At 41.4% G+C, this 26,821-nt stretch overlaps 2 protein-coding genes across 2 annotated transcripts; one reads left to right on the top strand and one right to left on the bottom strand.

Annotated features, from left to right (window-relative positions):
* LOC137959710 (uncharacterized) lies at nucleotides 1–5,179 on the top strand. The gene is made up of 11 exons (XM_068807044.1): nucleotides 1–181; nucleotides 1,405–1,569; nucleotides 1,699–1,817; nucleotides 2,081–2,155; nucleotides 3,146–3,239; nucleotides 3,320–3,379; nucleotides 3,597–3,662; nucleotides 3,752–3,850; nucleotides 4,398–4,442; nucleotides 4,683–4,785; nucleotides 4,879–5,179. The coding sequence occupies exons 1-11, from the start codon at nucleotides 59–61 to the stop codon at nucleotides 4,971–4,973; spliced, it is 1,044 nt and encodes a 347-aa protein (XP_068663145.1). The 5' UTR covers nucleotides 1–58; the 3' UTR covers nucleotides 4,974–5,179.
* A 191-nt stretch (nucleotides 5,180–5,370) lies between these two features.
* On the bottom strand, nucleotides 5,371–24,880 carry LOC137960243 (uncharacterized). The gene is made up of 12 exons (XM_068807801.1): nucleotides 24,651–24,880; nucleotides 24,437–24,495; nucleotides 24,233–24,321; nucleotides 23,942–24,022; nucleotides 23,520–23,602; nucleotides 22,329–22,380; nucleotides 22,117–22,209; nucleotides 18,198–18,266; nucleotides 17,939–18,040; nucleotides 17,791–17,859; nucleotides 6,576–6,632; nucleotides 5,371–5,779 (listed from the first exon to the last, which is right to left on the bottom strand). Exons 1-12 carry the CDS (start codon nucleotides 24,719–24,721, stop codon nucleotides 5,693–5,695), a joined length of 912 nt encoding a protein of 303 aa, XP_068663902.1. The 5' UTR covers nucleotides 24,722–24,880; the 3' UTR covers nucleotides 5,371–5,692.
* Nucleotides 24,881–26,821: the final 1,941 nt, after the last annotated feature.

Here is a 26,821-nt window from a genome sequence, read left to right as displayed (position 1 = left end):
ACTGAGGGAAGGTCTCTGTAGTTGCAGGGAGGGGGAGTGATTACCGATCACAGCCACCATGTCTTTCTCTTTCTTTAAGCCTTCCAGACCCAAGACGCCTCTCGAACTCGTCAAAGCTGTGCGGGAAAGCCTGCTCGCCCTTGATACCAAGACCGTCGCAGAAGTTAAAGCCCTTGAAAAGGTCACTATTGCGTTGTCATATATGTTGTCCCGCTTGAGTGTCTGTCTTCAGTTGGATCCTTTGGTGTAATGAACAATTGACCTGTATCTGGAAATTTCTTCTATTTCTTTTGTGATGATCGTTAAGTGTTGTCTTTGTATTTCATCCGTTTTGACTCTCCAAGGCTTTTCCTACGTCACTATGATGGTCAAATTTGGTGCATTCCTCGTTGAGTACATTAGGTGGATTCCTTAATTTGTTGCCACAATGCAGTGTCGATTTTTCTCTAATTTTTCCTTGAACTTTTTTGACACGTCAATTGGAATATAAACAGCAATGCTGGCCTTTACCTGGGGTTCAAGCTACTAGAACAAAGTTTTTGACGGTGATTTTCTGTTTCTGTATGAAATGCTGTTTCTATATGCCGGTTAAATGTCATTTTTTGACGATTTCCATGTTGCTGTGTCTGGAGGTCGGCGAAAGTTCTGGTGGAACGTCAGCTTTTATTACTCTAGTTCATTATTTGTTTCAGATGATACATTATATGCTTTGCTTTCTTGTTTTTCTATGTTTTCCTCCTAATCTCATTTTCCAAGCTGACTCCAAAAATTGGACTGTGATATTACTGTTGGGTTCTGGGTCATTTAGCTCCAGTTGTCCTTCTGTGCCATGGTCGGTATTTATTACATTTTTCTATGCTCTTTTCTACTTCTCATCACAGGTTCTTCTAGGCTTTTGCTTATTCTTTTCTGTTTTTGTTTTGGTCATGATTTGGATTCTGTCTTATTTCTAATATGAGAGCGTTACAATGTCATTACATGTATTTACCCTTGACCCAACTAATGACAGGCCGTATTTTGAGTAGAAGATGATTTGTGCTATTTTATTTAGCCTATGTTTAAAAGGGCTCAGGAGTGAACTATAGTAGAAACTCTATTAGCTAAAGGAACTTGCCGAGGGGCTGTATTTTCAATTGTTTTGTATGATATGATCCTGATAGTGGTCTGGCCTCCTACATATGCTACATGCCTGAGGCTACCAAAGGTGTACTACACTTCTTCTGCATTTGTGTACGTTACCGTAAAATTTGTCATATATCTTTTTCTTTTTGGAAGCTTTTCTCAACTTTGCTGACTAATAGAGTTGAATGAAATGTCATTTCCTGCTCGTGCAGTTTATTTCCTCTATTTTTTGCTAAATCTGATGTAAGGGTCTTAAACTTTTTGTATCTTCCACTTCAATAGGCTCTGGAAGAAGTTGAAAAGAGTTTCTGTGCAATGAGAACCATGATCTCTGGAGATGGAGAAGTTGAACCAAATCCAGATCAAGTATTACAGCTAGCTGTTGAAATTTGCAAAGAAGGTGTTCTTGACCTATTTATTCACAAATTACCAATTTTGGGGTGGGAAGTAAGTTCTTCATCTTGTTTTAGGAATTGTTTTGGGATTAAAATGGTGATGACACATTAAGTTCTTGAACTTCTTGTAGCAATTGTTTTGGCATTTAAATGGTGTTGACACATCTAACTTCTAAGACAGGCACGAAAGGATCTAGTGCATTGTTGGTGCATTTTGTTGAGGCAAAACATCGGCTCTAATTATTGCTGCATAGATTATATTCAGAATCATATGGACCTACTAGACTGTCTTGTTGCTTGGTAAGGTTCTATGATTTCTCTGTATCAATATTATCAACTGCTTTTGACAGCTGGACTGATCAAAGTTTTTTGTGTGCAAGTTCTTGTGCTGCATCTCTAATCCATCTTTCCTTCTCTATTACTGTTATTATTATTATTATTATTTTATGATTATTATTATTACGATTATTTGAAACTATTATTATTCCTGCTTCGTTCTCTCTTCATTACACAGTTGAGCCAATGCTGATATTTTTTTTCACACTATTCCACATTTTCAACAGCTATGATAATAAAGATGTTGCTTTGAACTGTGGAAACATGTTAAGAGAATGTATCAAATTTTCAAGCCTTGCAAAGTAAGATATTTTATCTTCCCTTTGCTCTTCCATGCTTGCTTATGATTATCTTGATTTTGATTTTGTTGTTTACATGAAGCTATGGCAGGCATTGAATAACTGAAAGTTAGGGCAACCCTCTACTTCATTAGGAACAGTTCCTATTATGTACTTTAATAGTTAAATCTTATAGATTTTAATATTAATTATTTTCACAAAACATATCTGAGCCACTTTAAGCCCCACCCTGATTTGATAGAAAAAGAAAGAAGCCAAACTCCTACTCAAACTTTGATATTGAAGACCATCACACCTGCTAAACAGGAGCTATCTTAGTTTGCATGTCAGGTAATACCAGAAAATTTTAAAGAAAGTCTGGATGGACGGAGTCTATGAATGTGTGAAGTACTTGATACAATGTCATATCTAACCATACCTCTTCTGATGGGAAATGGATCTCTGTACTCTACACTGGAAAAGGGAGGCCCCAAATAAGATATGACGCTTCAGATTAACAACTGACATTGTTCAAGTTTTACCTCTGTTTTTTGTGAGGTCATTACATCAAATAGTCAGCCAAGTTACTTTGAGACCTATACACATAACCTCACATAGAAAGCGACTGTGTATGGCAATTGAGGTCAGGGTAAATCTGCAGTCAAATTGTAACTTAAATTTCAGTCCTGAGAAACACATGAAGAAAATCTTACTCTTCTTGGTTATTTTATGTATGGAGAGATTAAAAGTAATAATATTGTTGAGTGCTTAATATCTTCTTTTTTCTGAATTTATTATTATTATTATTAGTTATTTTTATTATCGTTTTTCTCATTGTTATCATTATTTTCCTTTTGATGCTTTTCGCTGGTTCAAATCTATCATAAATTAGGACTCCATTAATTTTATGTCCTTGTTGGAATTGAATTACCCAATTTTGTGTTCAATTTACTTTTTTTTTTCTTACGTAAATGTTGATTTATCATTCATTTAAATTTTGTAGTGTTCTTTCAGATATATATTGGAATCAACAAGCTTTGAGTTGTTCTTTAAATATGTGGAGCTTCCAGCCTTTGATGTTGCTTCTGATGCCTTTTCTACATTTAAGGTTGGATTCTTTCCTGCTAACAATGGTTACTGTTTATCTTCAATGGTGAGATATAGAGGGTCAGACTTCTCTCTTTGCAGGACTTGTTAACTAAACATGAACTTGCTGTCTCTGAGTTCCTGAGTTCTCACTATGAACAGGTTAGCTTTGTATATTTTATATATTGATGAACAATTGTTTTTACGTGCCTTCATTTAGCTTGTCAAAAGCACAGAAAGTTCTTAATTGACTTGGTCAAGTGTTTTAGCTGGGGTCATCTTTTGTCTAATCAACTACCTTGATGATAGATGAGTGATTTGGTAGGCTTTTTATAGCACAGAAGTGGAGTTGTTAACTTCTTAGTGTGTATTGTCTCAGTTCTTTGAACTCTACGAAAGGCTTTTGACATCAACAAACTACGTGACAAGAAGACAATCTTTGAAGGTCAATCTTTGTCTAGAGTTGTTTTCTCCATTTAATCCCTTCTTATAGCTAGTTCCAAGTTGGATTGACACCAGTGGGTTGCCTCACAGCTCCTTTTAGAGTTTCTGTTGGAGCCTCCTAATTCACAGACAATGAAGCGCTATATATTAGAGGTTCGGTATTTAAAAGTCATGATGACACTTCTGAAGGTATTGAGGATGCTATTCTATCGACTCTTGTTAATTTCTGCATCGGAATTATTTCTCTTGTTAACTTCAATTAATAACACAAATAAGTGTGACTAGATAATATACTCATGTTTAAGTATGAGAAACCTAGGGTTTACATTTTTTTTGTGATTTAGCTTCTCCTATTACTGGGAGTTTAGAAGCCCATTTACTATTTCCTTCACATAATTTTGAAATTACTCCGCTTTCCCCTGTCAGTTTATGTCCAGATGTTAAATTGGTCACCGATAATGAGGTGCCTGATGTGCAAATTCCTCTGTAAAATGGACTGTAAGAAAGGATTGACGTAATTATGTAAAAGACCCCTGTTAAGTATTCCCATGTAAAGAATAGCACCATGGCCTGGTCCTGCATACACCTTTTAATAATGATGATAATAATAAATAAAAACAATATTATGAAATTTAATAATAGATTAATTATGATTAGTTTCAATTTCCATAATAGAATTTCTCTTTTTTGTGTTCACATATGTTCCCATGCTTACTGAACTGTATGACATCTACAGGACTCAAGCAAAAACATACAAATATCAGCTTTTCACATATTTAAGGTGTGGTATTTAATGTTTTAAATTTATGTGATTTATTTATAAATATATCACATTATAGTTGAAAAATCATCCGATCTTGAACTCGTTTACTTTTACTTGTTTATGTACGTCGACCTCTTAAGAACCAATCTTTTATTCAGCTGAAACTAGCTTACACAAAACAAGAACATGGAATGCTGTGCTAGCTGGATCACTTGCAGTTGCTGCTACACATTTTTCCTTACTAATTTTCTGTTCCAGGTATTTGTTGCCAATCCAAATAAGCCACCAGAAATCATGGCAATCTTGGCTAAGAACAGCGAAAGATTGATTACTCTGCTCAACAATCTACCACTTAGCAAGGGTGAGCTTCAACTACTTTTGAGCCTGAGTTTCACTCTTACTTAATATTGTGAAGAATTTGTGTTGTCCCTAAATTTTTACAGAAAATTTGTAGGATCCGATGATGAACAACTTGAAGAGGAAAAAGAGAAAGAGATGATTGTTAAGGAAATCGAGAGAGTGTCTTGCCTCCAGGGCAGCATATCCTAGTCAATATTTACTTTTTAACTTGTCTAAAAGAAAAAAACTCGACTTTCTAACCAAACTGAACTTCTACAGCAGTTCTGGTTTACTGTGTTTGTGGTGGATAAGACTGGTTTTATGTAGGTCTTTCTGTTAGAATTGAGCCTTCACTAAAACAGGTACATTTTCGTTCAAGAGAAAAAAGCGTTTCAACAAGGATATAGAGCAGCCAAGCAAGGATGAATAGAAACTGAATTTCTTTTCTGAGGTCTTAATCCCTCTTAAACTTTCCATGCGAGATGCCCTCAATGGTGCCGACGTTAATTGCATAAGACATTATCGATCTCTGTTTAGGACAAAAGTTCCCTTCAGTTTCAGCTGGGAAACAAGTGCTAGACGTTTTCCCCTTTCCTATGCTATCTTGGTAGTGATGGTTCAAAATTTTGTGCCTTGTAGGCTGCATTATTAGACTAAAGCGTCTGAGAATAAGGTGACTGGGAGCTCTAATAAAAATCCCAGTGATGGAACTGTGTTTGACCACTGATACATTAAAGCAACTGATAGGTGGTCAGACCTTATAAAACAACTGATCTCTTTCCTCCTAAAACTAACAATTCCCAGTCAAAAACATACACTGGAATAGAGTCGCACCGAAAAAGAACTTAAAATCATGTTACTGACGGACAAGCTCACCGGTTTTCATGACGGTAGCTACTAGTTAATGCAACAGACACCTGGGATGAAGCCTACAATGATATCCTCCCACAAAGTCGCCAGTATGATCCAGGGTGAAAGAGGGACCTTTCAAATACCCATATATCACGTACCAGAACCTGCATAGAAATGTAACAATATAATGTAACCGTACGAGGGGATCATTATCAGAAAAAAAATTTCCACTCTATTCAGATGGAAAACAATCCATTCAACAATGGAATTCAAAGAAAAGGCAAACACTTCGAAAATAATTGAAAATGAAGCCTTGGTTCCAGATTTGATAGCAACTCTTTAGCTAGTTTGAGGGTACAAATGGCCAATAAGAGAAACATGTGAGGCTAAGTCCCACCCTGTTGTACCAAGTTTCTGTATCAGAAGTGGTGTATGGTTGCTAGAAACTGTTCGAAATTGCTAGCAGATCAGTCACTGATATGCACTTGCTACAATTCCTCTGGACAAGCCAATCTTATATGAAATTCCCCGAGGATCAACAGCCTCAAAATTTGATTAAGACTGGTCAATTTGGGAATTATGAGTTGTAGTGAGATCTTGAGAGGCTGTGTCACTTAATAGAAAACAACTGATCTCTTACCTCCTAAAACAAAAAAATCCTAGTGTAGATAACTAATGGGCATAACCAGCTTGAATGCATTTTTCAGAATATATATCATGATATAGGAGTGACACAACAGAGGGTTAACTTTATCAAAACTTAAAGCAAAAATAATAAATATTCTCATAGTTATCATGTTTGCTAAATATACTACAAATTCTGCAATGGCATTTTTCTCTTAATTGTTAGTCCTTCCACAATAACGGAAATTTAAAGAACTTGTATTAGGGAATCAATGACATATTGAAGCCCATCAAACAATAACTAAAGTATTGAAGCCCCTCATAAATAAGGCATACCTCCTTAGTTTTATCTCCTGCAATAATGTTATGATTTGAATCATATGCCTCAAACTTCTGCATGGAAATAGTTCACCTTATGTTAGTGGAAGTGCCCTCAGCAAAGACAGGTTAGTTACTCGGACACAATAAGAATGATCATTGATTAAAACAAATGAAAGACCACTAAAGGCTACAAGTATTTAGAAGAGAAAGGACATGTTATTTAGAATAGAGAAGAGCGAAAAAAGGAGAAAAAGGCAAAGGGGTCTATTCATGTGTAAGATGCCTGCCAACTCCAGATAGTAGTAGTCAACAAGCCCATCAAAAGTTGCCTCTTCTAGAAAAATGAAAGGGCATCAAAAGCTGAAGGCACCAACAAGATAGCAGACTTCATCAATATCTCCAGTCTACTGTTTCTCATTTCATCCTAGATCAGGATTCAGGATCACTTCAAAACATTACACTGTGCAGATACAACTACAAAAATTATGCAAGATATTAAACACAGATTAATGCAAAATAAATTTATTTGAAAGCTAGTTGTATGACGCTTTAACAAAAGAGAGGAGAATCAAAATGAGCAGGAAACGTGGCATACGTGAACTGAAGCCTTAGTCATGCAATGGCACTGTTGCAAAAAACTTTCAGCAAAACATGAAGACTGACATGAAAACAGCATGAGTGGACCAATGCCCACTTACAAAGTGGCCAAGGTATCTGGTCATCATTGCTTAGTTCTGGGCACCTACTTAGCAGCCCAACAAGACCAAGATGCATAAAAAATATCAAGGAACAATTTTTTTTTGAAATGGTAAGGTTGCTATTGAGAGAAGGGGGGAGAACAAGCACAAAAACCCCACAACTGGGGAGAGCAAAGAAACTAACTCAAGGAAAGGGAAAAAGATACAAATCCAACCAGAAAGATGAAATGACAGCAAACACAAAATAGAACCATACCAGAAGACTAACACAAGCTGGTAATCATGGGAGCCAATCCAATTTGAATAGAAGAAACCCCAGCCATTAATGAATATGTTCCTCACTGCCCATCCAAGTGATTTCCTTGGACCTCAGACTGATTCCAATGTTTGCAAGCTTGTCAGCTTCCTCCAGTGGAGGTCCTAAGGGTGTGGAACCAGGTGATGCAAAGACTTTGGGCAAAGGCGAGAATTTCTTCCATTTGAGGAAGCAAACGCCAGGGGGGGCTGCTATTATAAACACCAGCTGATCACAGACCTGGAGTCACCTTCAACTATCAGAGAGGAGTGACTGAGATTTTTGCCAATTTGAGGGCCTTGAAGGATATTGAAAGACAAAAACAAGCTTGAGTGGCATTATTGTAATATTCTTAGGTGAAGGGCATACTTGTAATTTATGTATCTTTTCATCTATAAATAAAGGTTAAGGGGGAGAGTTGAGGTAACATCCACAACCCTTATTCTTCCTTCTCTTTTCTCCTCTATGGATTCATCTCTCTCTTTCTCTGTCATCTGACCTTACTTCTCTCTTCCTATACTTCACCTCACCTCTTCTCTTTTTCTTCTTCTCTCTTCTCTCCTACACTCTTGTTGAAGATCTTAACAGTATGGAATCCTGAAATCAACATGGTATCAAAACAGTGATTTCAGAATTCCAAAAATATTTTTGGTACTCAGATAATGATTCATGAAGGAACTATTCGGCATGGAAGAGCTGCATGACAAAGAAAATTTTTTCTCTTATTCTTAGATCTGAAGCAGTTGATACTTCATGCTTCCCTTCAGTACTATTTATTGCTGCTAATCTGCATCTTTTAATGACGATTTGTTACTGCTAATCTGTTCAAATGCTATGCTCGGTATACTTGTTGGTATACTGGTGGAATGTTATGCTTGGAGAATTCGTTTTTTCTCGTGTGATACTAGATGGAACTGACCTCTCTGCAATACCTTGGAGAAATTGATTTGTCGTTTTTTCTTGTACATTCATTCAAGGAAAACTAATTTCATACAAGAAAGGAAAATTGATACAAGAAATGAAAGTGAAGAATGTTATATTCGGATTGGTGAATGTTGCTGGTTCACAGCACTGTAAATAAGCTAATGTTGCTGGTATATTCTGATTCACGTTGAGACCGATTGACAAACTCAACAAAGCCATAGCCTTCTGCCGGTATTCTGCTGATCCAGCCCAGAACCATCGTCATATGCCAAACTGCCAGGACTCGGAGTGCATACGCTTCTGCTCTCCCTGCCTTGATTATACCAGCAGTCACTGCAAAATCCTTGGAGGACTTCATTACTGTCACTGCAAATGCTGAAGTTTCTCTTGCTATGCTAACAGTTTGCTTGTTTGCTCTTCTGCTGATCCAGCCTTCGACAAAGTTTCTCTTCTGCTGGTATCTTGCTTGTTTGCTTGTTGCTGATTTGGCCTGGTATTTTCTCCGATGGGTATATCTCATGCTGCTTAGTATCTGGCTGATTGGCATATACAGCTACTGATTCTACACAGCAAGGATTTTTCCAGCTGTTTATACCACGGATTGCATTCGTTGGCTCGTCTCCATCCCAGTATTTTCCGCTGATTGAAACATTGCCATCGTTTCTGTTTCTGGCGTAAGAAATCAGCTGGCATATTCCCGTAATTGATTGCTGCTGATAATCCAATCTTTTGTTGGCGAAGATTGCTGGAAGATTGAATCGGCTGTCTGCTCGAGGATCTTATTCTGGATTGATACAGAATCATGATACAGAATCGTTCACGTTGGGCTATTCACGAGATTGGCGTCAACAGCAGAAACATCTTATTTTATTTCTGGAAGATTAGCTTAAAATGTCTTGGAAAGCAGCTGGGTTGGTTTCTATTACTTGATGTTTAGCTTGGAATGTTTAGCTGGGATTCCTTCTCTGGCTTGTCATTCCGCTGGCATCTATCTTCTCCGGCTGATTTCACTCTCAATACAGCAAGACAACTCTGCTACGGGATTCATTTTTTGGAAGTTGCTGAGCTACGTGATTCTCATTGGCGTTGATTTCTAGAAGAATTGCTGCACCATATGCTTCCTCGTATCAAGATACAGAATTGGAAATTTCTTCCTCTGCTGTCATTGGTACACTGCCTTAGGAAATTTCTTCCTCTGCTGCTTGCCGAGTATCTCTCTGATATCCGAGTATACTGTTATCCGAGTTGCACCAACAAGGCATAACTTGGGCGGAGCTAACACGGCAAAACTCAAAGGTCTGCCTCAGGCCTGATCAACTCGGACCAGAGCCTAAATATGAACTCACGAGTCAACTCAGTCACTTGGTCTCTTGACTCCGTCACTCGACTTCTTGACTCGGGCTTGATTGGTACCTTGAGATATTTTTGCTTGCATTACAATGAAGCTTATTTTTGCCGACGAATTTGAACTATTTCAGATGATAGAGCGTCTGATAAACAGATAGGCCACCGCCAACAAGAATTATCCTACTGCTGCTACTACTATACAAGGTATGGTCTCAGCTTCTTCTCCATCCTGGATCATTGATCCTGGGGCTTTTGAGCACTTGATAGGTAACGGTATTCTCTTGAATTCTATATCTCTTTGTTTACTTGAAAAGTTTGTTTCTATAACTGATGGATCCCAAACCAAGGTATGTGGGGTGGGGTCCACATTTGCTACACCTACTCTTCATTTACAAGATGTCTTGTTTGTACCTGAGTTACCCTTAAACCTCTTATCCGCTAGTCAACTTACAAAAAGGTTTAACTGTTCCATCACTTTTTCTCCTACTTCAGGTGGCCTTCAGCTATACCCAATGTTATGGGATTGATTATGAGGAAACTTTTTGCCCTGTTGCCAAGCTCAGCTCGGTGCGTCTCTTATTATCTCTAATTAATAATTCTCGACGGCCTGTCCTTTAGCTAGAAGTAAAAAATGTCTTCCTCAATGGTGATATTAAAGAGGAAATTCATATGCAGCAACCACCTGGATATGTGGTTGAGGGGGAGTTGGAGTGTCGTCTTAAAAAATCATAATATGGTCTTAAACAATCTCCACAAGCCTGGTTTGACAAGTTTAGTCACAAGGTGCTCTGTGGACCATTTTGTATTTGTCAAGCATACTGACAAAGAAGTTGTCCTACTAGCTGTATATGTGGATGATATTATTCTCACAGGTATTGACTCTGATAGCATTTGTCAGGTAAAAAACAAGATATGCAATGAGTTCAAGATGAAAGATTTGGGACTTCTCAAGTATTTTCTTGGTATTGCAAGGTCGTGCAAAAGCAGAATACAAAGCCATGGCACATGCGGTAAGTGAGCTTCTAAGGATTAAATCTACTCGTAGTAGGATTCCACAAAGAAGGCCATATGGAACTCTATTGTGTTAATCAAGCAATAATCCACATTGCCTCCAATCCAGTGTTTCATGAGAGAACTAAGCATATCGAGGAGGACTGTCACTTTGTGAGAGAAAAGCTACAAGAAGGAATAATAAGCCTCAAACATATATAAATTCATGGACAACTTGTTGATATATTCTCTCCACTGCATGTACCAAGCTGGGATTATATGATGTTTTCTCACCACTAGCTTGATGGGAAGTGTTGAAAGACATAAACAAGCTTAAGTGGCATTATTGTAAAGGTTAAGGTGGAGGGTTGAGGTAACTTCCTCAACCCTTATTCTTCCCTCTCTTTTCTCCTCTATGTATTCATCTCTCTCTTTCTCTCTCATCCGACCTTACCTCTCTCTTCCTTCACTTCACCTCACCTCTTCTCTTTTTCTTCTTCTCTCTTCTCTCCGACAATCTCGTTGAAGATCTTAACAGTAAGGAATCCTGAAATCAACAAAGGAGGGCCGAGATCTCAGCATTAATGGCATGCGTAAAAGGAAGGGGATCCACATATTTAACCAGCGCTTTACCTTCCCAATCTCTGATAACACCCCCAAAGCCCACAAGGCCCAGGCAGCACTTAGCATAACCATCAAGTTGAGTTTAAGGGCCCTGCTAGAGGGAGGGGTCACTGCAGTATTCCTGTGATTAAGAAATCTCAAGACAGCAACATCAGCCCAATTCTCACAAATATAGTAGCTAATGAGATGGCAAATTCTTTTCTGGTGCTCAACCATGTCAGAGAGAATCTCGAGACCGACCGGGAGAGCCCACGAAAGACCTTGCTGTTTCTTTAATTCCAAATACACCAAGGCAGCAAGGGAAGGCATGTCTTCCACATCAAACTGCCAAGGTGAGGGAGAGGTCGCATCCTGAGCTGGGAAATGACTTGCAGGAATGAAGTTACGAAACAGAGATTAAGATTGAACAGCTGGAGCATAAGGTGCCAGGGCTGCGAGGACAAAGAGCAATGAATGAGGAGGTGGTCAGTGGTTTCCTCTTCATTTCCACAGAGGCAGCATACCGAAATGTTGATCACTGTTCCCCTTTAGTGCAATTTGTCACAGGTAAGAATTTTCTTCTTTGCACCACACCAGCAGAAGAAAAGGGCTTTGATGTGTGCCTTTTAGACACAGACCACCACCACCACAGCAGCTTCACTCTCGACCAGGACAGGTAGTAGGATTTGTAGTAGGAGGCCACCAAAAATTCTCCACTAGAGAGATACTTCCAGATGATCAAGTCATCCCCCTGCCAAGGATGTATAGACTTTCTAGGAGGCTAAGCAGAGAACTAGTAGATGCTGCTTCACTATCAGATAGGTGTCCTCTTAGTGCCAATTACTGCCCACTTCTAGTTTTGGAACCAGCCACAAAAACATTCTTAGGCAAGGTAAAAGAGCTCTAGGTAGGTTGACCTGAGAGGGTCTGTCGCGAACCACCAGTCGGTCCAGAAGCAGATTGAGGAACCTGACATAACTCTGTATCTTGTAATGTTCCTAAAGTCGTTCAAGAGCTGCAGAATGCTCCTCCAAAAGGCGGAAGAATGATGGGATGACATAAGGGAGGGAAGCCGGGAGCTACCTTCATAGTTGTGTTTTTGCAGAATGATCTTCCTCCACAGGCTGCTTTACTGGTACTGAACTTGGCTGCTTCATTCATGTGTTTTATTCTCCTGATACTAAGGTCGCCATTGATTTTAGGGAGGCAGACCTCCTCCCACTTGACCAGGTGGTAGTTCAAACTGTTTGAGGGGCAATGCTACAGAAATCTTCTTTGAAAGGATTCTATTTTGATGATTAAACTGATTGGCCTCTTGAGGAACAGATAGTAAATGGGCAGGTTGCTTTGACCAGGGTGAGCCCGCCTGCCTTGGATAGCAGTTTTCTTTTCCAGGTCAAGAGCCTTTTGTAGAAATTGTTTGAGGATTAGATCCCAGAGGGCCCTCGAGTGCTTGGTAACCTAGAGAGAGGAACCAAGGTAGGATGTGGGAAGTTGACCAGTTTGGCAGCCCAGAAAAGAACTAATCTCATTTAGGGCCTCAGTGAGACGGGGGAAGAAGCCATGGTGTAGCCAGACACCAAGGCCGAAGACTGTGCAAGTCCAGTGCACAGCAATAGCAGTGGCGGCCAAGGCCAAGTGCAATGGCACGGCCCAGAGGGGCGCACGCATATGGCCAGCCCGGAACCAGCTGCAAAGGAAGAAGACATACTTGCGCTTGCCATACGGATGGCCAAGCAGCAAGGCGTGCAACAACCCCGGCAGCTGGCCGAGACACAAGGCAGCACGCCAACAGGCATGCAGAGGCGGGTCAAAACGGGGTTGCAGCCAGGAGGGGCGCTGGCGGGTCGAAATGGGGTTGCGCGCGCCAACAGAGTCCTGGAGGGGAGAAATGGGGTTGCGCGAGCCAACAGAGTTCTAGCGGGGCGAAATGGGGTTGTGCGCGCTAGCAGAGTCCTGGCGAGGCGAAATGGGGTTGCGGGAGCCAACAGAGTCCAGGCGGGGCGAAATGGGGTTGCGCGTGCCAACAGAGTCTTGGCGGGGCGAAATGGGGTTGCGCGCGCCAACAGACAGTCCTGGTGGGGCGAAATGGGGTTTCCAGGAGTCCCGCGCCAGTAGAACTCCAGGCGCGTGCACGCGACCGGGAATCCAGGCGTATCCGCATGCGCGCGCGTAGCGGGGTTGCGCCCAGGCGCATGCGCTACTAGAGGCGCACGAAATGGGGTTTCCAGGAGTCCGGCGCCAACAGGACTCCAGGCGCCCGCGTGACCAGGGCGCCTCTGCCGCCAGAATTCGAATTTTTCAGATCTGGCGGATTTCTTGGCGTTTTTAGAGATTTCTAAAGCCCAAAGGAGAGGCTATAAATAGAGGGGCCTCTCCCATTGTAAAGGGGTCGAAAAATCCTTAGTATTCTTTGCTCTTCAAGTGTATAGAGAGAGTTTTTAGCCTTGGCCTTCAAGAGTGTTTGGCCATCCTTTGTAATCTTGTATTCTCAATACAAAGTAGGCTTTTCTTTTCTATATATTGGTCTTTTCGTTGTCCCTTTTGGCTTGCAACTTCTTGTGTGAAGTATCGGTGGGAAGATCCGAGGCTCAAGGAGGCTGACTAGTTCTTCGGAAGAGCTAGGCCGCACGGGGTAGATATTCCGCTTGGCTAGACGGACTTAGCCTAAATCTAAACGCGTGACAACTGGTATCAGAGCAACATTCCATCCATGACGTCCACAAGTGGAGAAGTAGCAGCAAGAGGTATGGAAACACTCTCTAAAAACGATTTACGTTTTGGTGATTTCAAGTCCAGGCTTGTTAGCTTGAAAAATCAGCTTTCAAGACTGGAGGAGTTCATACGCGACATTGCGCATGGCCTGCACCCTGTCCCTAACTTGTCCCAAAGGTTTTTGGACAACGTACATAGTGCCATGGCAGTGATGCGAACTGAAATCCAGAGAGTGGACGGAGATGTTAAGACCATCGAAAAAGGAGTGGGGGCAAGACTCATCCTATGCGAGAGAGCCCTGGTGAATGGAGAAGGTTCGCAAGGAGGTGCCATGACCGTTTCTGCTGGGAGAGACAACAGAGAGGCGCCTGATCTGGTGCTGCTTTCCAGGAACTACTGGGATAGGCAGCAAGGAGGCGCTAGTTCCTGTTCTGCTGGGAGAGACAACAGAGAGGCGCCCGATCCGGTGCTGTTTTCCAGAAATTACTGGGGTAGGCAGCAGGGAGGCGCCAGTTCCGATGCTGCTGGGAGAGACAGCAGCAAGGCGCCAGATCCGGTGTTGCTTTCCTGGAAATGCTGGGAGAGGCAGCATGGAGATGCCAAATTCGGTGCTGCTGGGAGAGACAGCAGAAAGGCACCATATCCAGTGTTGCGTTCCAGAAACTGCTGGCAAAAGCAGCAAGCCAACCATGAGTGGGTGGCGTATGGTGATGGCGCGCAGACGAGGACGTTTGCACTATGGCGGTGGGAGTATGAGACGAGAACATTCTGGCTCAACGACGGATACTTCCATGCTAGCAAGCTCAGCCCAAAACAAGCTCGGTGGCAAGTTTTCTTGGCCGAGTTTGACTTTGAGATGAGGTACAAGTTGGGGAAAGCCTATGCTGTTGGAGATACCTTAAACAGAAAACGGATTCTGCTATTCCTTTTGATGGAGAAAAGGGCACAAGGGTATTGGCACATATACAGCACGCAGCACCAGATTGCATTGCTGGAACACGCTCAAAAAAGGAATTTGTGCGGGCAGCAGAGGCAAAGGTGCATGTGGCGCTATGCGAACAGCAGTTAGTAACCTCAACGGGTGATGCGGCAAGCGGCAGACCCTTCACGCGTGTCACGCGCGATGCGGTAGTGGCTGCACGAGACGGATATACGCGCAGCACATGCGTCGGCACTTGTTTCACGCGCACCACGCGTGGTGCGGTAGCAGCAGAACCTGATGTGGTGCACGACGCACACATAGGCGTAGGAGAGATGCGCTTTGTGCAAAGCGTGCCTGCGCACATGTAGGACCATCTTGTCACAGAAACGGAAAATGCAACTTGGCGATTACGACTCTTAGCAGCAATTACACATGTTAGTGCTTCGTTGCTAGACCGGATTCGCACTAGACTTCACCAAGACGCCCAGACCTTCAGCATTGTGCAAGCTGCAACCTTGGGTGAGAGGAGAAGACTATGGCTTGACGACGGATTGCTCAAGACCAAAGGTAAACGACTTTATGTGCCTAAGTACGATTACCTACGGCATGACCGCTTGAGGGAATGCCATTCCTTGTGGGGAGGACAACCAGGCCAAAGACGGACGTTGGCCTTACTCTCTAGCCAGTACTATTGGCTACACATGGAGAGTGATGTAGAGGAGTTTGTGTACACATGTTTTATCTATCAACAAGATATGATGAAACAAAGAAAGCCCGGAGGCTTGTTACAGCCTTTGCCCATTCCAAAACGGTCGTGGGAGTCTATTTCAATGGACTTCCTTTCTGGTTTGCGCAAGAAAGAAGGGCTTGGGTCTATCATGCTAGTGGTGGACCAGGTAAAGAAGCACGGAACATTCGTAACAATGCCAAGTGATTGTACAGCAGAGGAGGTTGCTCGAGCATTCAGGGCACAAGTGGTGAAGAATTGGGGCGTGCCCACAACGATCATTAGTGATCGTGACCCCAGATTCACATGAAAATTCTGGACCGAGTTATCAAAACTATTGGGAATTACTGAAAATTTTTCCACTAGTTTTCATCCTCATACTGACGGCCAAACGGAGCTTATAAAGACCGAGAGGAGCGCAAAAAGGGCAAGCCCCGGAGGACGCAATACTTGGCAAAGCGGCGGGGTCAACCGAAAAGTTAGGCAACATGGCAAGGCACTGCCTAGTTGTAGCAATCCGAGAAGGAGGTGGCCCACTATCGCCAGGGGTTGCAGACGAGGGCGTCTGCCTTATGGCGGTGGGAGTATGAGACGGGGGAAGAAGCCATGGTGTAGCCAGACACCAAGGCCGAAGACTGTGCAAGTCCAGTGCACAGCAATAGCAGCGGCGGCCAAGGCCAAGTGCAATGGCACGGCCCAGAGGGGCGCACGCATATGGCCAGCCCGGAACCAACTGCAAAGGAAGAAGACATACTTGCGCTTGCCAAACGGATGGCCAAGCAGCAAGGCGCGCAACAACCCCGGCAGTTGACCGAGACACAAGGCAGCACGCAGAGGCGGGTCAAAACGAGATTGCAGCCAGGAGGGGCGTTGGCGGGTCGAAATAGGGTTGCGCGCGACCAGGAGTCCTGGCGGGGCGAAATGGGGTTGCGCGCGCCAACAGACAGTCCTAGCGGGGCGAAATGGGGTTTCCAGGAGTCCCACGCCAACAGGACTCCAGGCGCGGTGCGCGACCGGGAATCCAGGCGTATCCGCATGCACGCGCGAGAAGCGGGGTTGCGCCCAGGCTCATGCGCTACTAGAGGCGCACGAAATGGGGTTTCCAGGAGTCCGGCGCCAACAGGACTTCAGGCGCCTGCGCGACCAGGGCGCCTCTGACGCCAGAATTCAAATTTTTCGGATCTGGCGGATTTCTTGGCATTTTTAGAGATTTCTAAAGCCCAAAGGAGAGGCTATAAATAGAGGGGCCTCTCCCATTGTAAAAGGGGTCGAAAAATCCTTAGTATTCTTTGCTCTTCAAGTGTATAGAGAGAGTTTTTAGCCTTGGCCTTCAAGAGTGTTTGGACATCCTTTGTAATCTTGTATTCTCAATACAAAGTAGGCTTTTCTCTTCTATATATTGGTCTTTTCGTTGTCCCTTTTGGCTTGCAACTTCTTGTGTGAAGTATCGGTGGGAAGATCCGAGGCTCAAGCAGGCTGACTAGTTCTTCGGAAGAGCTAGGCCGCACGGGGTAGATATTCCGCTGGGCTAGACGGACTTAGCCTAAATCTGACCGTGTGACACTCAGGCTGAATATGGATGTTGTATACATGGGTTTGATCTAGTTAATATGCTGCCCCGAGATGGATTCGTAGACGGTCAAGATTGCTTTGAGAATGATTGCCTCTTCGGTGTGGCACATCAACAGGTGTCATCCATGGACTGAAGGAAGGGGACATTGAGCTCAGCAGGCTCAGCAATAGGTTGCAGCCAACCCTTCCGGCTAGACTCGGCAGCTTCTTAAGGGGTTTGCTGACCAAATTGAAATGCCTAGGAATAATGAAGTGGCTTGAGCAACAAAAGCATAAAATCTTCTGGTTTTAAAAATTTTCTTCTTTTGATACAGTGAGCTGGCCATTCTACTACTTATTTATGATTAGCATATCAGTTAGTCATAAACTCAGAAAACACCATTCTGACAGAAATAAGCAAAGAAGCACAAGGAGAAGCAAAAGGATTGATCTACAACCTGCTTAGTTACAAACTCGAGAGTAAGCTGTACAAATGCTTTATTGAGGTCATTTTTATCGATTCCAATCTGGAAGAGAGAGGGAAAAAAAGAAGTTAAGGTCTTAGATAACAATAGGAAAGCAGGTCATCTCAAACTCATGAGTTACCATTCGAGCACGCAGTGTCCGTATCTTAACAACTGGTTCAACCAGTTCCCAGTAAATAGAGCTCCACTTTGATTCTCTTTGTCTAATCTCATTCTTGAGTGCCTACCAAGTTAAGCCAAAAGTAAATACAAGAAAGGTAATTCAGAAACACATGTACAGTTATGTTTTTCATTATGTGTCAGAAGGACCTGATATATCGTTGAGAAAAATACTCTGACATAATAAAACTAAACAAGAAGCAGCAGCAGCAATAACTTACAGAAAACATATTCTCTGTAACTGCTTTCCTTAGTGATGTTTTATCCCCATTAGCAATAAGAAGGTTTATCTGAAGTAAACATAACACTAAGTCAGAAAACATATCCTTCAAAATAAGAAAATTGTGAAATCACCAAAAATCAAAATTTTCATTTCTGCAAAAGAAAATGGAAGAGAAGAGATTCTACATTCCTCTAGACTTCCAAATAGTGCAGAGAAAAACCAAGCAACTGCTTTAAGTTTAGCGAATCATTATCCAATTGAATATTACATCACCCTCAAGGAACATTTACTTCAGAATATGTACGAGTATAGGAGAAACTACTAAGAGGAGTCTTACTTATGTATGGTTAGAATGATCAGATGGTTTAAGCTGTAATTTAACTAGGAAAGCTAAGTAACTTATGATTATAAATACCTTGATGCTGCCCAAGAACAAAGGTGTCTTTCTTCTACTGAATTCTTTAACCAAATTTCACTTGAAAACAAGTTCTAAAAACATTGAAGCAAAGCGCATGCTTTAAATGGCTTGCCGAGGGAGACACAAATTTTTCCATGCAGTTGCTTCAGCGAGGAGGGCTAATCGAATTACCTCATGATGTACTAATAATGAGGTAACGTCAGATAGAGCTTCTATTATTGATGTTTTGATTAGATTCTATGCAGCGCTATACTTGGAAGATTGCTTTAACAAACCAAAGCTTCAGCATTTTTGTTTCTCTAGGATCTTCCCCTCGGTAGCCTTGCTACTGGAGCTTCCATTCTCTGCTAAGGAGGTTGAGAATGATGTTTTGGGTATGCCAAGCGATAGAGCACCTGGTCCTAATGGCTATAATGGCGAGTTTTATAAGAGAAGTTGGTTGATTATTAAGGAGGATGTTCTTGCTATGGTGCATGATTTCCACCAACGAAGCATATCATATCGGAGAATGGGCGCCTCTTTCATTGCACCCATCCCTAAGATGGCGGATGTGGAAGGTCCAACTTATTTTTGTCCCATCAACCTCGTTTGTAGTTTGTATAAGATCATTGCGAGACTCCTGCCTCATAGACTTAAGGTGGTTCTCCCAATGGTGATACACCAAGGTTAGAGTGTATTTGTGAAAGGAAGAAATATCTTGGATTCTGCTATGGCTACTCATGAAATCATTGATTACTCAAAAGATCTAGATTGCCTCGGTTTGCTCTTAAACATGACCTTGAGAAAGCTCTTGACAGATTCAACTAGCTACAATTAGATGATATGCTTGGGCGTAAGGGCTTTGGGCGCGGTGGTGGTTATAGTTAAAAGTTGTCTCCTCGAATTCTTCTTCTTTCCTGCTCAATGGAACTATTTGTTGGTTCTTTAAGGCTCCAAAGGTATTAGACAGGGTGATCCTCTCTCCCCTCTGTTATTCAACATCATTGCCAAATACCTATCTTCCATGGTGTACTCGGTAAAATAAGCTAGATGGATTAGACCAATCGACTATTCAAATGGAATTTAATATCCCCCTACTTCAGTTAGTTGATGACACAATCTACTTTGGGGTTGGCACTATGGAGCAGATTAGGAAGATCAAATTTCTCCTTGGGCTATTTGAGCTATCATCTAGGCAACGGATTAACTAGTAGAACCTTCCGAGGAACTTCACTCTTTGGCTGATTATTTAGGATGTTCCTTGGTCTCTCCTCCAACCACCTTCCTTGGCCTTCCTCTTTTTGACAGCCGATCACAAAAGAATTTTTGGATCCCAATGATTTGAAAGACTTGAGTAGCGTCTAACCACTTGGAGGGGGAGACTTCTCTCTAATGTTGGAAGACTTACTCTTCTTAATTCTTGCCTTGCGAGACTCCCAAATTACTACTTGTCCTTCATGTCGTACCCTACATCAATTTGTCACCGCATTGAAGTCATCAAGAAGTGCTTCCTCTGGAGGGGTATTGGGAATGCATTTTAAGTATTATCTTGTGAGTTGGAAGGAGGTTTTTTTGCCTAAATCTCTTGGGGGACTGGGAGTTGGGACTGCACTTCAAGTATTATCTTGTGAGTCGGAAGGAAGTTTGTTTGCCTAAATCTCTTGGTTGACTGGGTATTCGCCTTACCAAGGACATGAATCAGGCACTCTTACTTAAATAGCTTTAGAAATTCAATACTTCCCCAACCAGCATGTGAAGACCTATGATCGCTATAAAGCTTCGTTGGGATGGCAATTGGTGGATCAGGGGAGGAAGACGCAATTGGTTATCCCCTCCTCGGAGGTCTTTCTCTTTCCTCCTTCCAGCATTTGAACTGGCAGTCCGCTATTTCATAGGGATGGCAGTAAAATTCAGTTCTTTGAGAGACAGGTAAAGTGGTTTGGGGCCAATAAAAGAGCACTACAATGCCCTGCTGCAGATCACCATGCACCAGAAATGTACTGTTGTTGTCGCTTGGGTTACAAGTGCTTGGAACCTTCACTTTTGTCATGGTCTAAATGATGGGGAAACCTCTGATGTTTGCCGCTTAATGAGTGACATCAGTGCCATCAAGATCAGGAGCCACATACAAAATAAGATGATCCGGATGTTTGCAGAAAATGGTAAATTTTCAGTCTCCTCGGCGTATGGGCACATTATGGGATGGACTACTAGCCGTGTGGAACATGAGGCTGCTATTACCTAGCACCTCTCGGCCCCCAACAAAGTAAAATTCTTCCTTTGTAGCGCCTAATTAAATAAAATTCTCACAGTGGACAACCTCCATTGGCAGGGTAACCTCAATCTAAGCAGTCTTCGCCCCGTTCTCTATTTCCAAAGATGAAAATGTCAGCCATTTCCTCCTTCATTGCCCATTCATGTGGCAAGTATGGACCTCTCTCCTTAACCGCATTGGCCTACAGCGTTGTCTCCCAAAAGATCTCATTGGAACTTGCTGATTGCCCTTGGGGATAAATATCCCCAAATTAGGAAAGCTGCTCCTCTCAGCATACTTGACACATATCCCTTGGTGCCTTCGGATTTAGAGGAACAACCATAAGTTGAATAGAAAATTTGGCAATGTGGAGGAAACCATTAATCAAATTGTTAGGCATGTATACTCATGGCTCCACACATGGAAGGAGTATGCTTGCCTGTCAGATGTCCCCATTTGTATGAATTGGCATGTTGTGGCCCAAATGTCCACCCCTTCCAAGAAACCGGCTATGATAGAATGGCAACCTCCACCTTCGAGCACCCTCAAACTTAATTTTGATGGCAACACCCTTAGCAACCAAGGCACGGCAGGTTTTGGTGGTGTCTTTCAGAATTCTGATGGCACTCCTCTCATCACTTATTCGGGAATGGGAATATCAGACTCTACTTCGGCGGAGCTCTTTGCCCTTCTCCAATGGCTCATTATTTATCAGGATCCCCTCAATAAACCCTTACTTATTGAGGGTGACTCAAAGGTGGTTATTGGCTAGTGTTCCTCCTCTTTTGAGCCCCCTTGGTGACATTGTGACATTTTTTATCAGATTTCTTACATTATTTCTGTAATTTTATGATTATGGTCTCATGTTCTTAGATCAGCAACTTTCTTTGTTGACAAGCTTGCCAAACCAGGGGCCTTCCTCCAATCCCTTGTTGTAAAGAGAGGACCCCTCTAACTTGTATTTCCTTATTTTCTGAAATAATAGCACATCCATTTCCAAAACAAATAAGACTACCAGGGGCCCTGAATGTTATACTGAATTATCCTTCTTTCTTCTCTGTATTCAACTCCCTCTCACACTTCTAGTCTCATATTCCAGTTCTCACATCTCCTTCTCTCATCCACATGATACTCTAGGATTTCAACATACTACGACCTTGTAACCATTACGTCAAGCCTCAGTAGAAAAGATACAGAACTGGTTGGCGGACAAATTGACTTCTGAAATAAAAAAGTAAGAACTCCAAGAAGAAACAGAAGGTTTACCTCTTTATATAATTGTATAGCCTCTTCATAAAATTTCTGTTTTGAATACCCAGTCTTTTTCCTTAGCTTTGCAACAGCATAAGCATTCTTAAGCTGTGATAGAGTAAGAACAATCAATATTACCATTACAAGCCTGTATAAATGGTAAAGCAAAACCATTTATAAATACATCTAGTGAGACTCGTCAAAGAAAAGAAATGGTAAAGCAATACCTCCATAATGAAGTCCTCCTTAGTTCTTCTCCAACCACTTTTTGTAAACCATCTAATATACAGACCAACAGAGTGGGATATTTGCATTATTTTCTTTGTGAATGAAGCTCTAATAATAGTAACAGACGAGAGAATAACATAGGCTGCTTTTTTAAAAAATAAAAAAGGGCTATCTCAGATGGCTCAGGCAAAAAGGTGCCCAACCACTGCAACCACCAGTAGAGTACACTAATCTGGTTGATGAACTGGAAGGAATAGAAAATGGCTGCCAGTGTTAGAAATGGTGAGAAACAACTTCAAAGAATCCTAGCAATGAAGTTAGCCAAGGATAAAGCAGAATGGGGGAGGAATACAGCTGATCCCAGCATAGACGAGACAGTTATGAATATGATGGTGATGTTCAAATTATCAACTATAGTGGCTTGAGCCTTTCACTCATTGAGAATGTTGAGGGTTTTAGTATGATAGGGTATTGGGGATGTGTGTATGTAATCAACACATAAAAAATATCTTGCATCTCAGTTTTATAAAACAAAGATAAAAATTAATTTACACAGATAAAATTAATTTCATAAATACCATAGCATTTGATAAATGATAACAAATATTTACTCAATCAGTTAAAAACTATTTAGGAGCACAAGGAACACAAACCTACAATCACCCACGAGCTTAACTGGCAAAGAAAAATTTGGAAGTAAAAGGATCATGCTTATCTACAAAGACATGAGAGATTGTCCAAGCCTTGGACTCCATGCCGATGTAATGTTACTCTTCTCTTCAATGATATACCTCCAAAAATTGGAAATGTGTAAGCTCTAATAGAAGGGTACATAAATGTAGCCCTCCAAAAATGACTACCTCTAAGCTGTACTGAGATAGTTTGACACATTACTGGACAAGTGATTATCACACTGGATATGTCTTTCAGATATTGTGAAATAGAATGACAATGTCCTGACAAGATATAAACAAACTGTGACAGTAAGATTATCACTGCAGAAGAGTGAACCTATTGTCAGAATTGTAATTATATAATCTACCGGCCTGAACATAGGGCTTATCTGCCAGTCACTATGAAGGGGCCTTTTAATAAAGATCAATGAAACACTTCTTCTTGGTTATGTCAGATGCAATCAAACCAAAATTTCCAACCATCCTGACAAAAGTAAGTTTTTGGACATAACCGACCTTCGCCAGAAAGAAATGGGTTCACGAGGTGCATATGGCTCATAGATGATCCCAGGACTCACCATGGATACTCTGACAGCTCCCTGAGAAAGTTATTAGATTATTAGAGTCGGGGGACCATTTACTCTGGAATAAATACACAAAAAGGCAATACAATTTCATATTCCTATAAAAATAACAGAGAAAACCCAAAAGGATGGCCAAAATTTGAATAAGGGATCAGAAAAAACATACAAGAAAAGGAAAACTCCCATGTCAAAAAAGAAAAAGAAAAGGCTGACCACTAAAGGAAACTCTGCCCGTGTTAAATTATTAATCTCTTTGTAGAGGCAGCTTGTGGTCCTCATTCTAAGTAAAAAAGGAAATTTGTGGATCCTCAATCTATCCTCCAAACACTAAGAACGAAAAGAAGATGCACATACCGCTTGCTGCATTTGGGGAGGGGCTTTAACTTGCGTCGACATTGACCTTACGCCTTTTAAGAAAACTGATACTTCGATAACCTGGAAAAATAATGAGGAAAGGATTAGAGCTATTCGATAACTGGATTGAATATCCAGATTTTAACGTCAAATCCTGAAACAAGTACAGAACACATAAAGGAAAAAAACAGCTTCCATTGCTGAAAACATGGATTTAAGAAGTCCAATATGTTAAAAGAATTAAGATCTATGAGATTTATGAAATCGCGGATTTATCAGCTTAATGCAGACCTCTGAAGTTTTAAAGGGCTCCCCAATTCGCACATTCTGAGATAAAGATGTCCACCATTTACACTTACAGGCCCCACGAGAACCAAGTCCTGAATCATCAAAAACATACAGAGACTTTGTGAGGACGCATCGGAACCCGCAGATAAACAATACCAGTATCATTCAGCGTCAAGTTAAGAAAGTGAGGGAAACAAATCAAATTGCCTGGAAGCAAAAATGCAGAGTTCGCACGTGAAACTGAGTAGCTCCGTGAGATTCCAAGCCTACACAGTCAAGAAAATGGCCATAAAAAACTGAAAATGACTATATCTAATATGTTAAGTGACTCAATTGCAAACAAGAATCACACTAATCACCTAACAAACACAGTTTTTCAACCGTGAAAAGAAGTAAAGATGCATAAACTTTCTTAACTCACATATACGTGATATCTCGAACTTTGAGAGACTGATACAGTAGCCGAATAGTTGGTGATCTCGCCCACGCCATTGATGACCCTTAGTCCCCTCCAGGAACCAAAGGAAAGCAGAGATCAAAAGCCAATACAAGATAATAATCTCGTTCACTGAATTGCTCGTTTCGAACGATACAATAATGCAACGATTAGCAAAACAGTAAGAACGACTCTCCTTGCTTGTCGCGCTCTACTTCTCCTCTTCTTCCCAGAGTGACGAGCCGAGAGAACCGAAGGGCCGCACCACTCCAGAGTCTGGGAAACAAGCAGTGAAAGATGAATTGACCAAAGTATCCCTCAACCAGAGCCTCTATCTTTTACATTTACAGATTGAATATTAACTGATGTTAAACCCATAATTGGAAGATCAAATATGTCATGCGTTACTATAATATTATGTTAAACGGTAGAGAATAATTATGTTTCTATGTGGTGGAAAACAAGGGTGTGAGATAGTTTGGGTTGGCCTAGGTTATGAGGGTCCGGTTTAGGGACCACATATTGGGTCTCATTGAGAAAGATGTCTCAGGTTGGGTAGGAAACAAGATTCATATCCTTTGCCATGAAAATGCCTCTAATTTCAATGTGACTTAAACTTTCTTTCTCCATAAACAGAACTCTCCCAAACCCCAGTTTTAAAACACCATCAACCCTTCTCCTTCTTCTTTTAAGTTTCAAAAGTTTAAGGTCGAAAACCAATTGTACAATGCCCTAACTTTGTCTCCTCGACTTCTAACCTCAAAGCTTCAACCCCTGACTGAACAAGGCATCTTTAAGTAAGACCTCTCGTATGATAAGAACCCTAATTGTGAGAGGTCTTTGTCTTTTCTAAAAGTGAAAGGAAGAGTTGAAAGAGAGAGGTTAAGAGTGTTAAAATGAGAGATAAGGGAAGAAGAGTAAAGTAGAGGAAGAGAGAGAGACATGGAGAGAAGTAGAAGGAAAAGAGAGAAGAGGGAGAGGAGTTAGGCAAGGATTTGAGATGGGAAAGAGAGATTTAGAAAAAGCTTGACTGATTTATTCCTTCAGCTAACACCCCTATTTATAACATTATTGGGGTAACTCCTTAATCAACTAGGATTATATTACTCAAGGAGAGATTCTAAGAAATTGAAAAGATTACTTCAATCTAGGAGAGATTCTAGGAATTGAAAGATTACATCAATTAAAGATGAATCTAATCTGGTAAGATCTTATCTTATCAAGAAGAAGCATTATTTTCTTTTTTTGCCCTAAGGCCCCATGTTCCTTGTTTCTTAGAGGTGGCACTTTCTATTTTGTGGTGGCTTATTTTTCTATTTTTCTTCTCTCTTCTTCTCGTCTACTTTTCTTCTTCTCTTGTTTCCTTGGGGGTAATTTTAGGTTTCTGTCATTTCAGCCTTTTTGAGTATCAACCTTGTCCTCAAGGTGGAAAGTTGACATTTCGTAGAAGAAAATCATCCTCATGTGTCCAAAGTGGCATTCCCTAGATTTTTAATAAAATCAAATTACCACTTTTACCCTTAAAGTGGTGCCCCTTAAACTTTTTACAAATAAATACCCCCAAATTATAATTTGTACCCTTCCCTTGGCTTAGTACATGTGTCCATTTACATAAATTTGGGTTTTATCATTCCACCCCTCTTGGAAGATCAACTTTGCCCTCAAGTTGAGGTACTAAAAAAACATTGTAAGAACTTGCCTTCAGTCTCCCAACTTGTATACTTCTAATTAAGATCGTTTTGCTTCTGCTCTTGTGTTAAGTTGAGTTGGTGTGTTTTTGAGCGTGGGAACCAGATCTTGGTGCAACCAAGCTTTGTATAGAGCAATAACATTGTGGTCTTGGACAATGGTGGGTAGTTGTGCCCAATGGGAGGGTGGGTGAAAAATAGGTGGTGCATGAGGGTGAGGGTTTGGTTGTTGGTCTAAGAGAATTTTCTTATTGAGGCAAGAAAGGGTTGGTTTTAGAAAGTGATTTGAGTTGGGAAATAAGGACTTAATTTGTGGTGTAGTTTTATGGAAGGAATAGGGTGGGATTGTCAAGAGAGAGGGTAACTAGATGAGTAGTTTGTTGGAGAGGATTTATTTCGGGAAGAGAGGGACGGGTTGAGATGGATGGAAAATATGAAGGAATTGGATGAGTTGTATGTGGATAGGAC

This window comes from Aristolochia californica, unplaced genomic scaffold (genome assembly GCF_029961685.1).
Source record: "Aristolochia californica isolate CCGP_79_NKW_82.1479 unplaced genomic scaffold, dmAriCali1.0.hap1 SCAF_3, whole genome shotgun sequence".
Classification (NCBI taxonomy): domain Eukaryota; kingdom Viridiplantae; phylum Streptophyta; class Magnoliopsida; order Piperales; family Aristolochiaceae; genus Aristolochia; species Aristolochia californica.
This window is presented reverse-complemented; position numbering and strand designations above follow the sequence as displayed.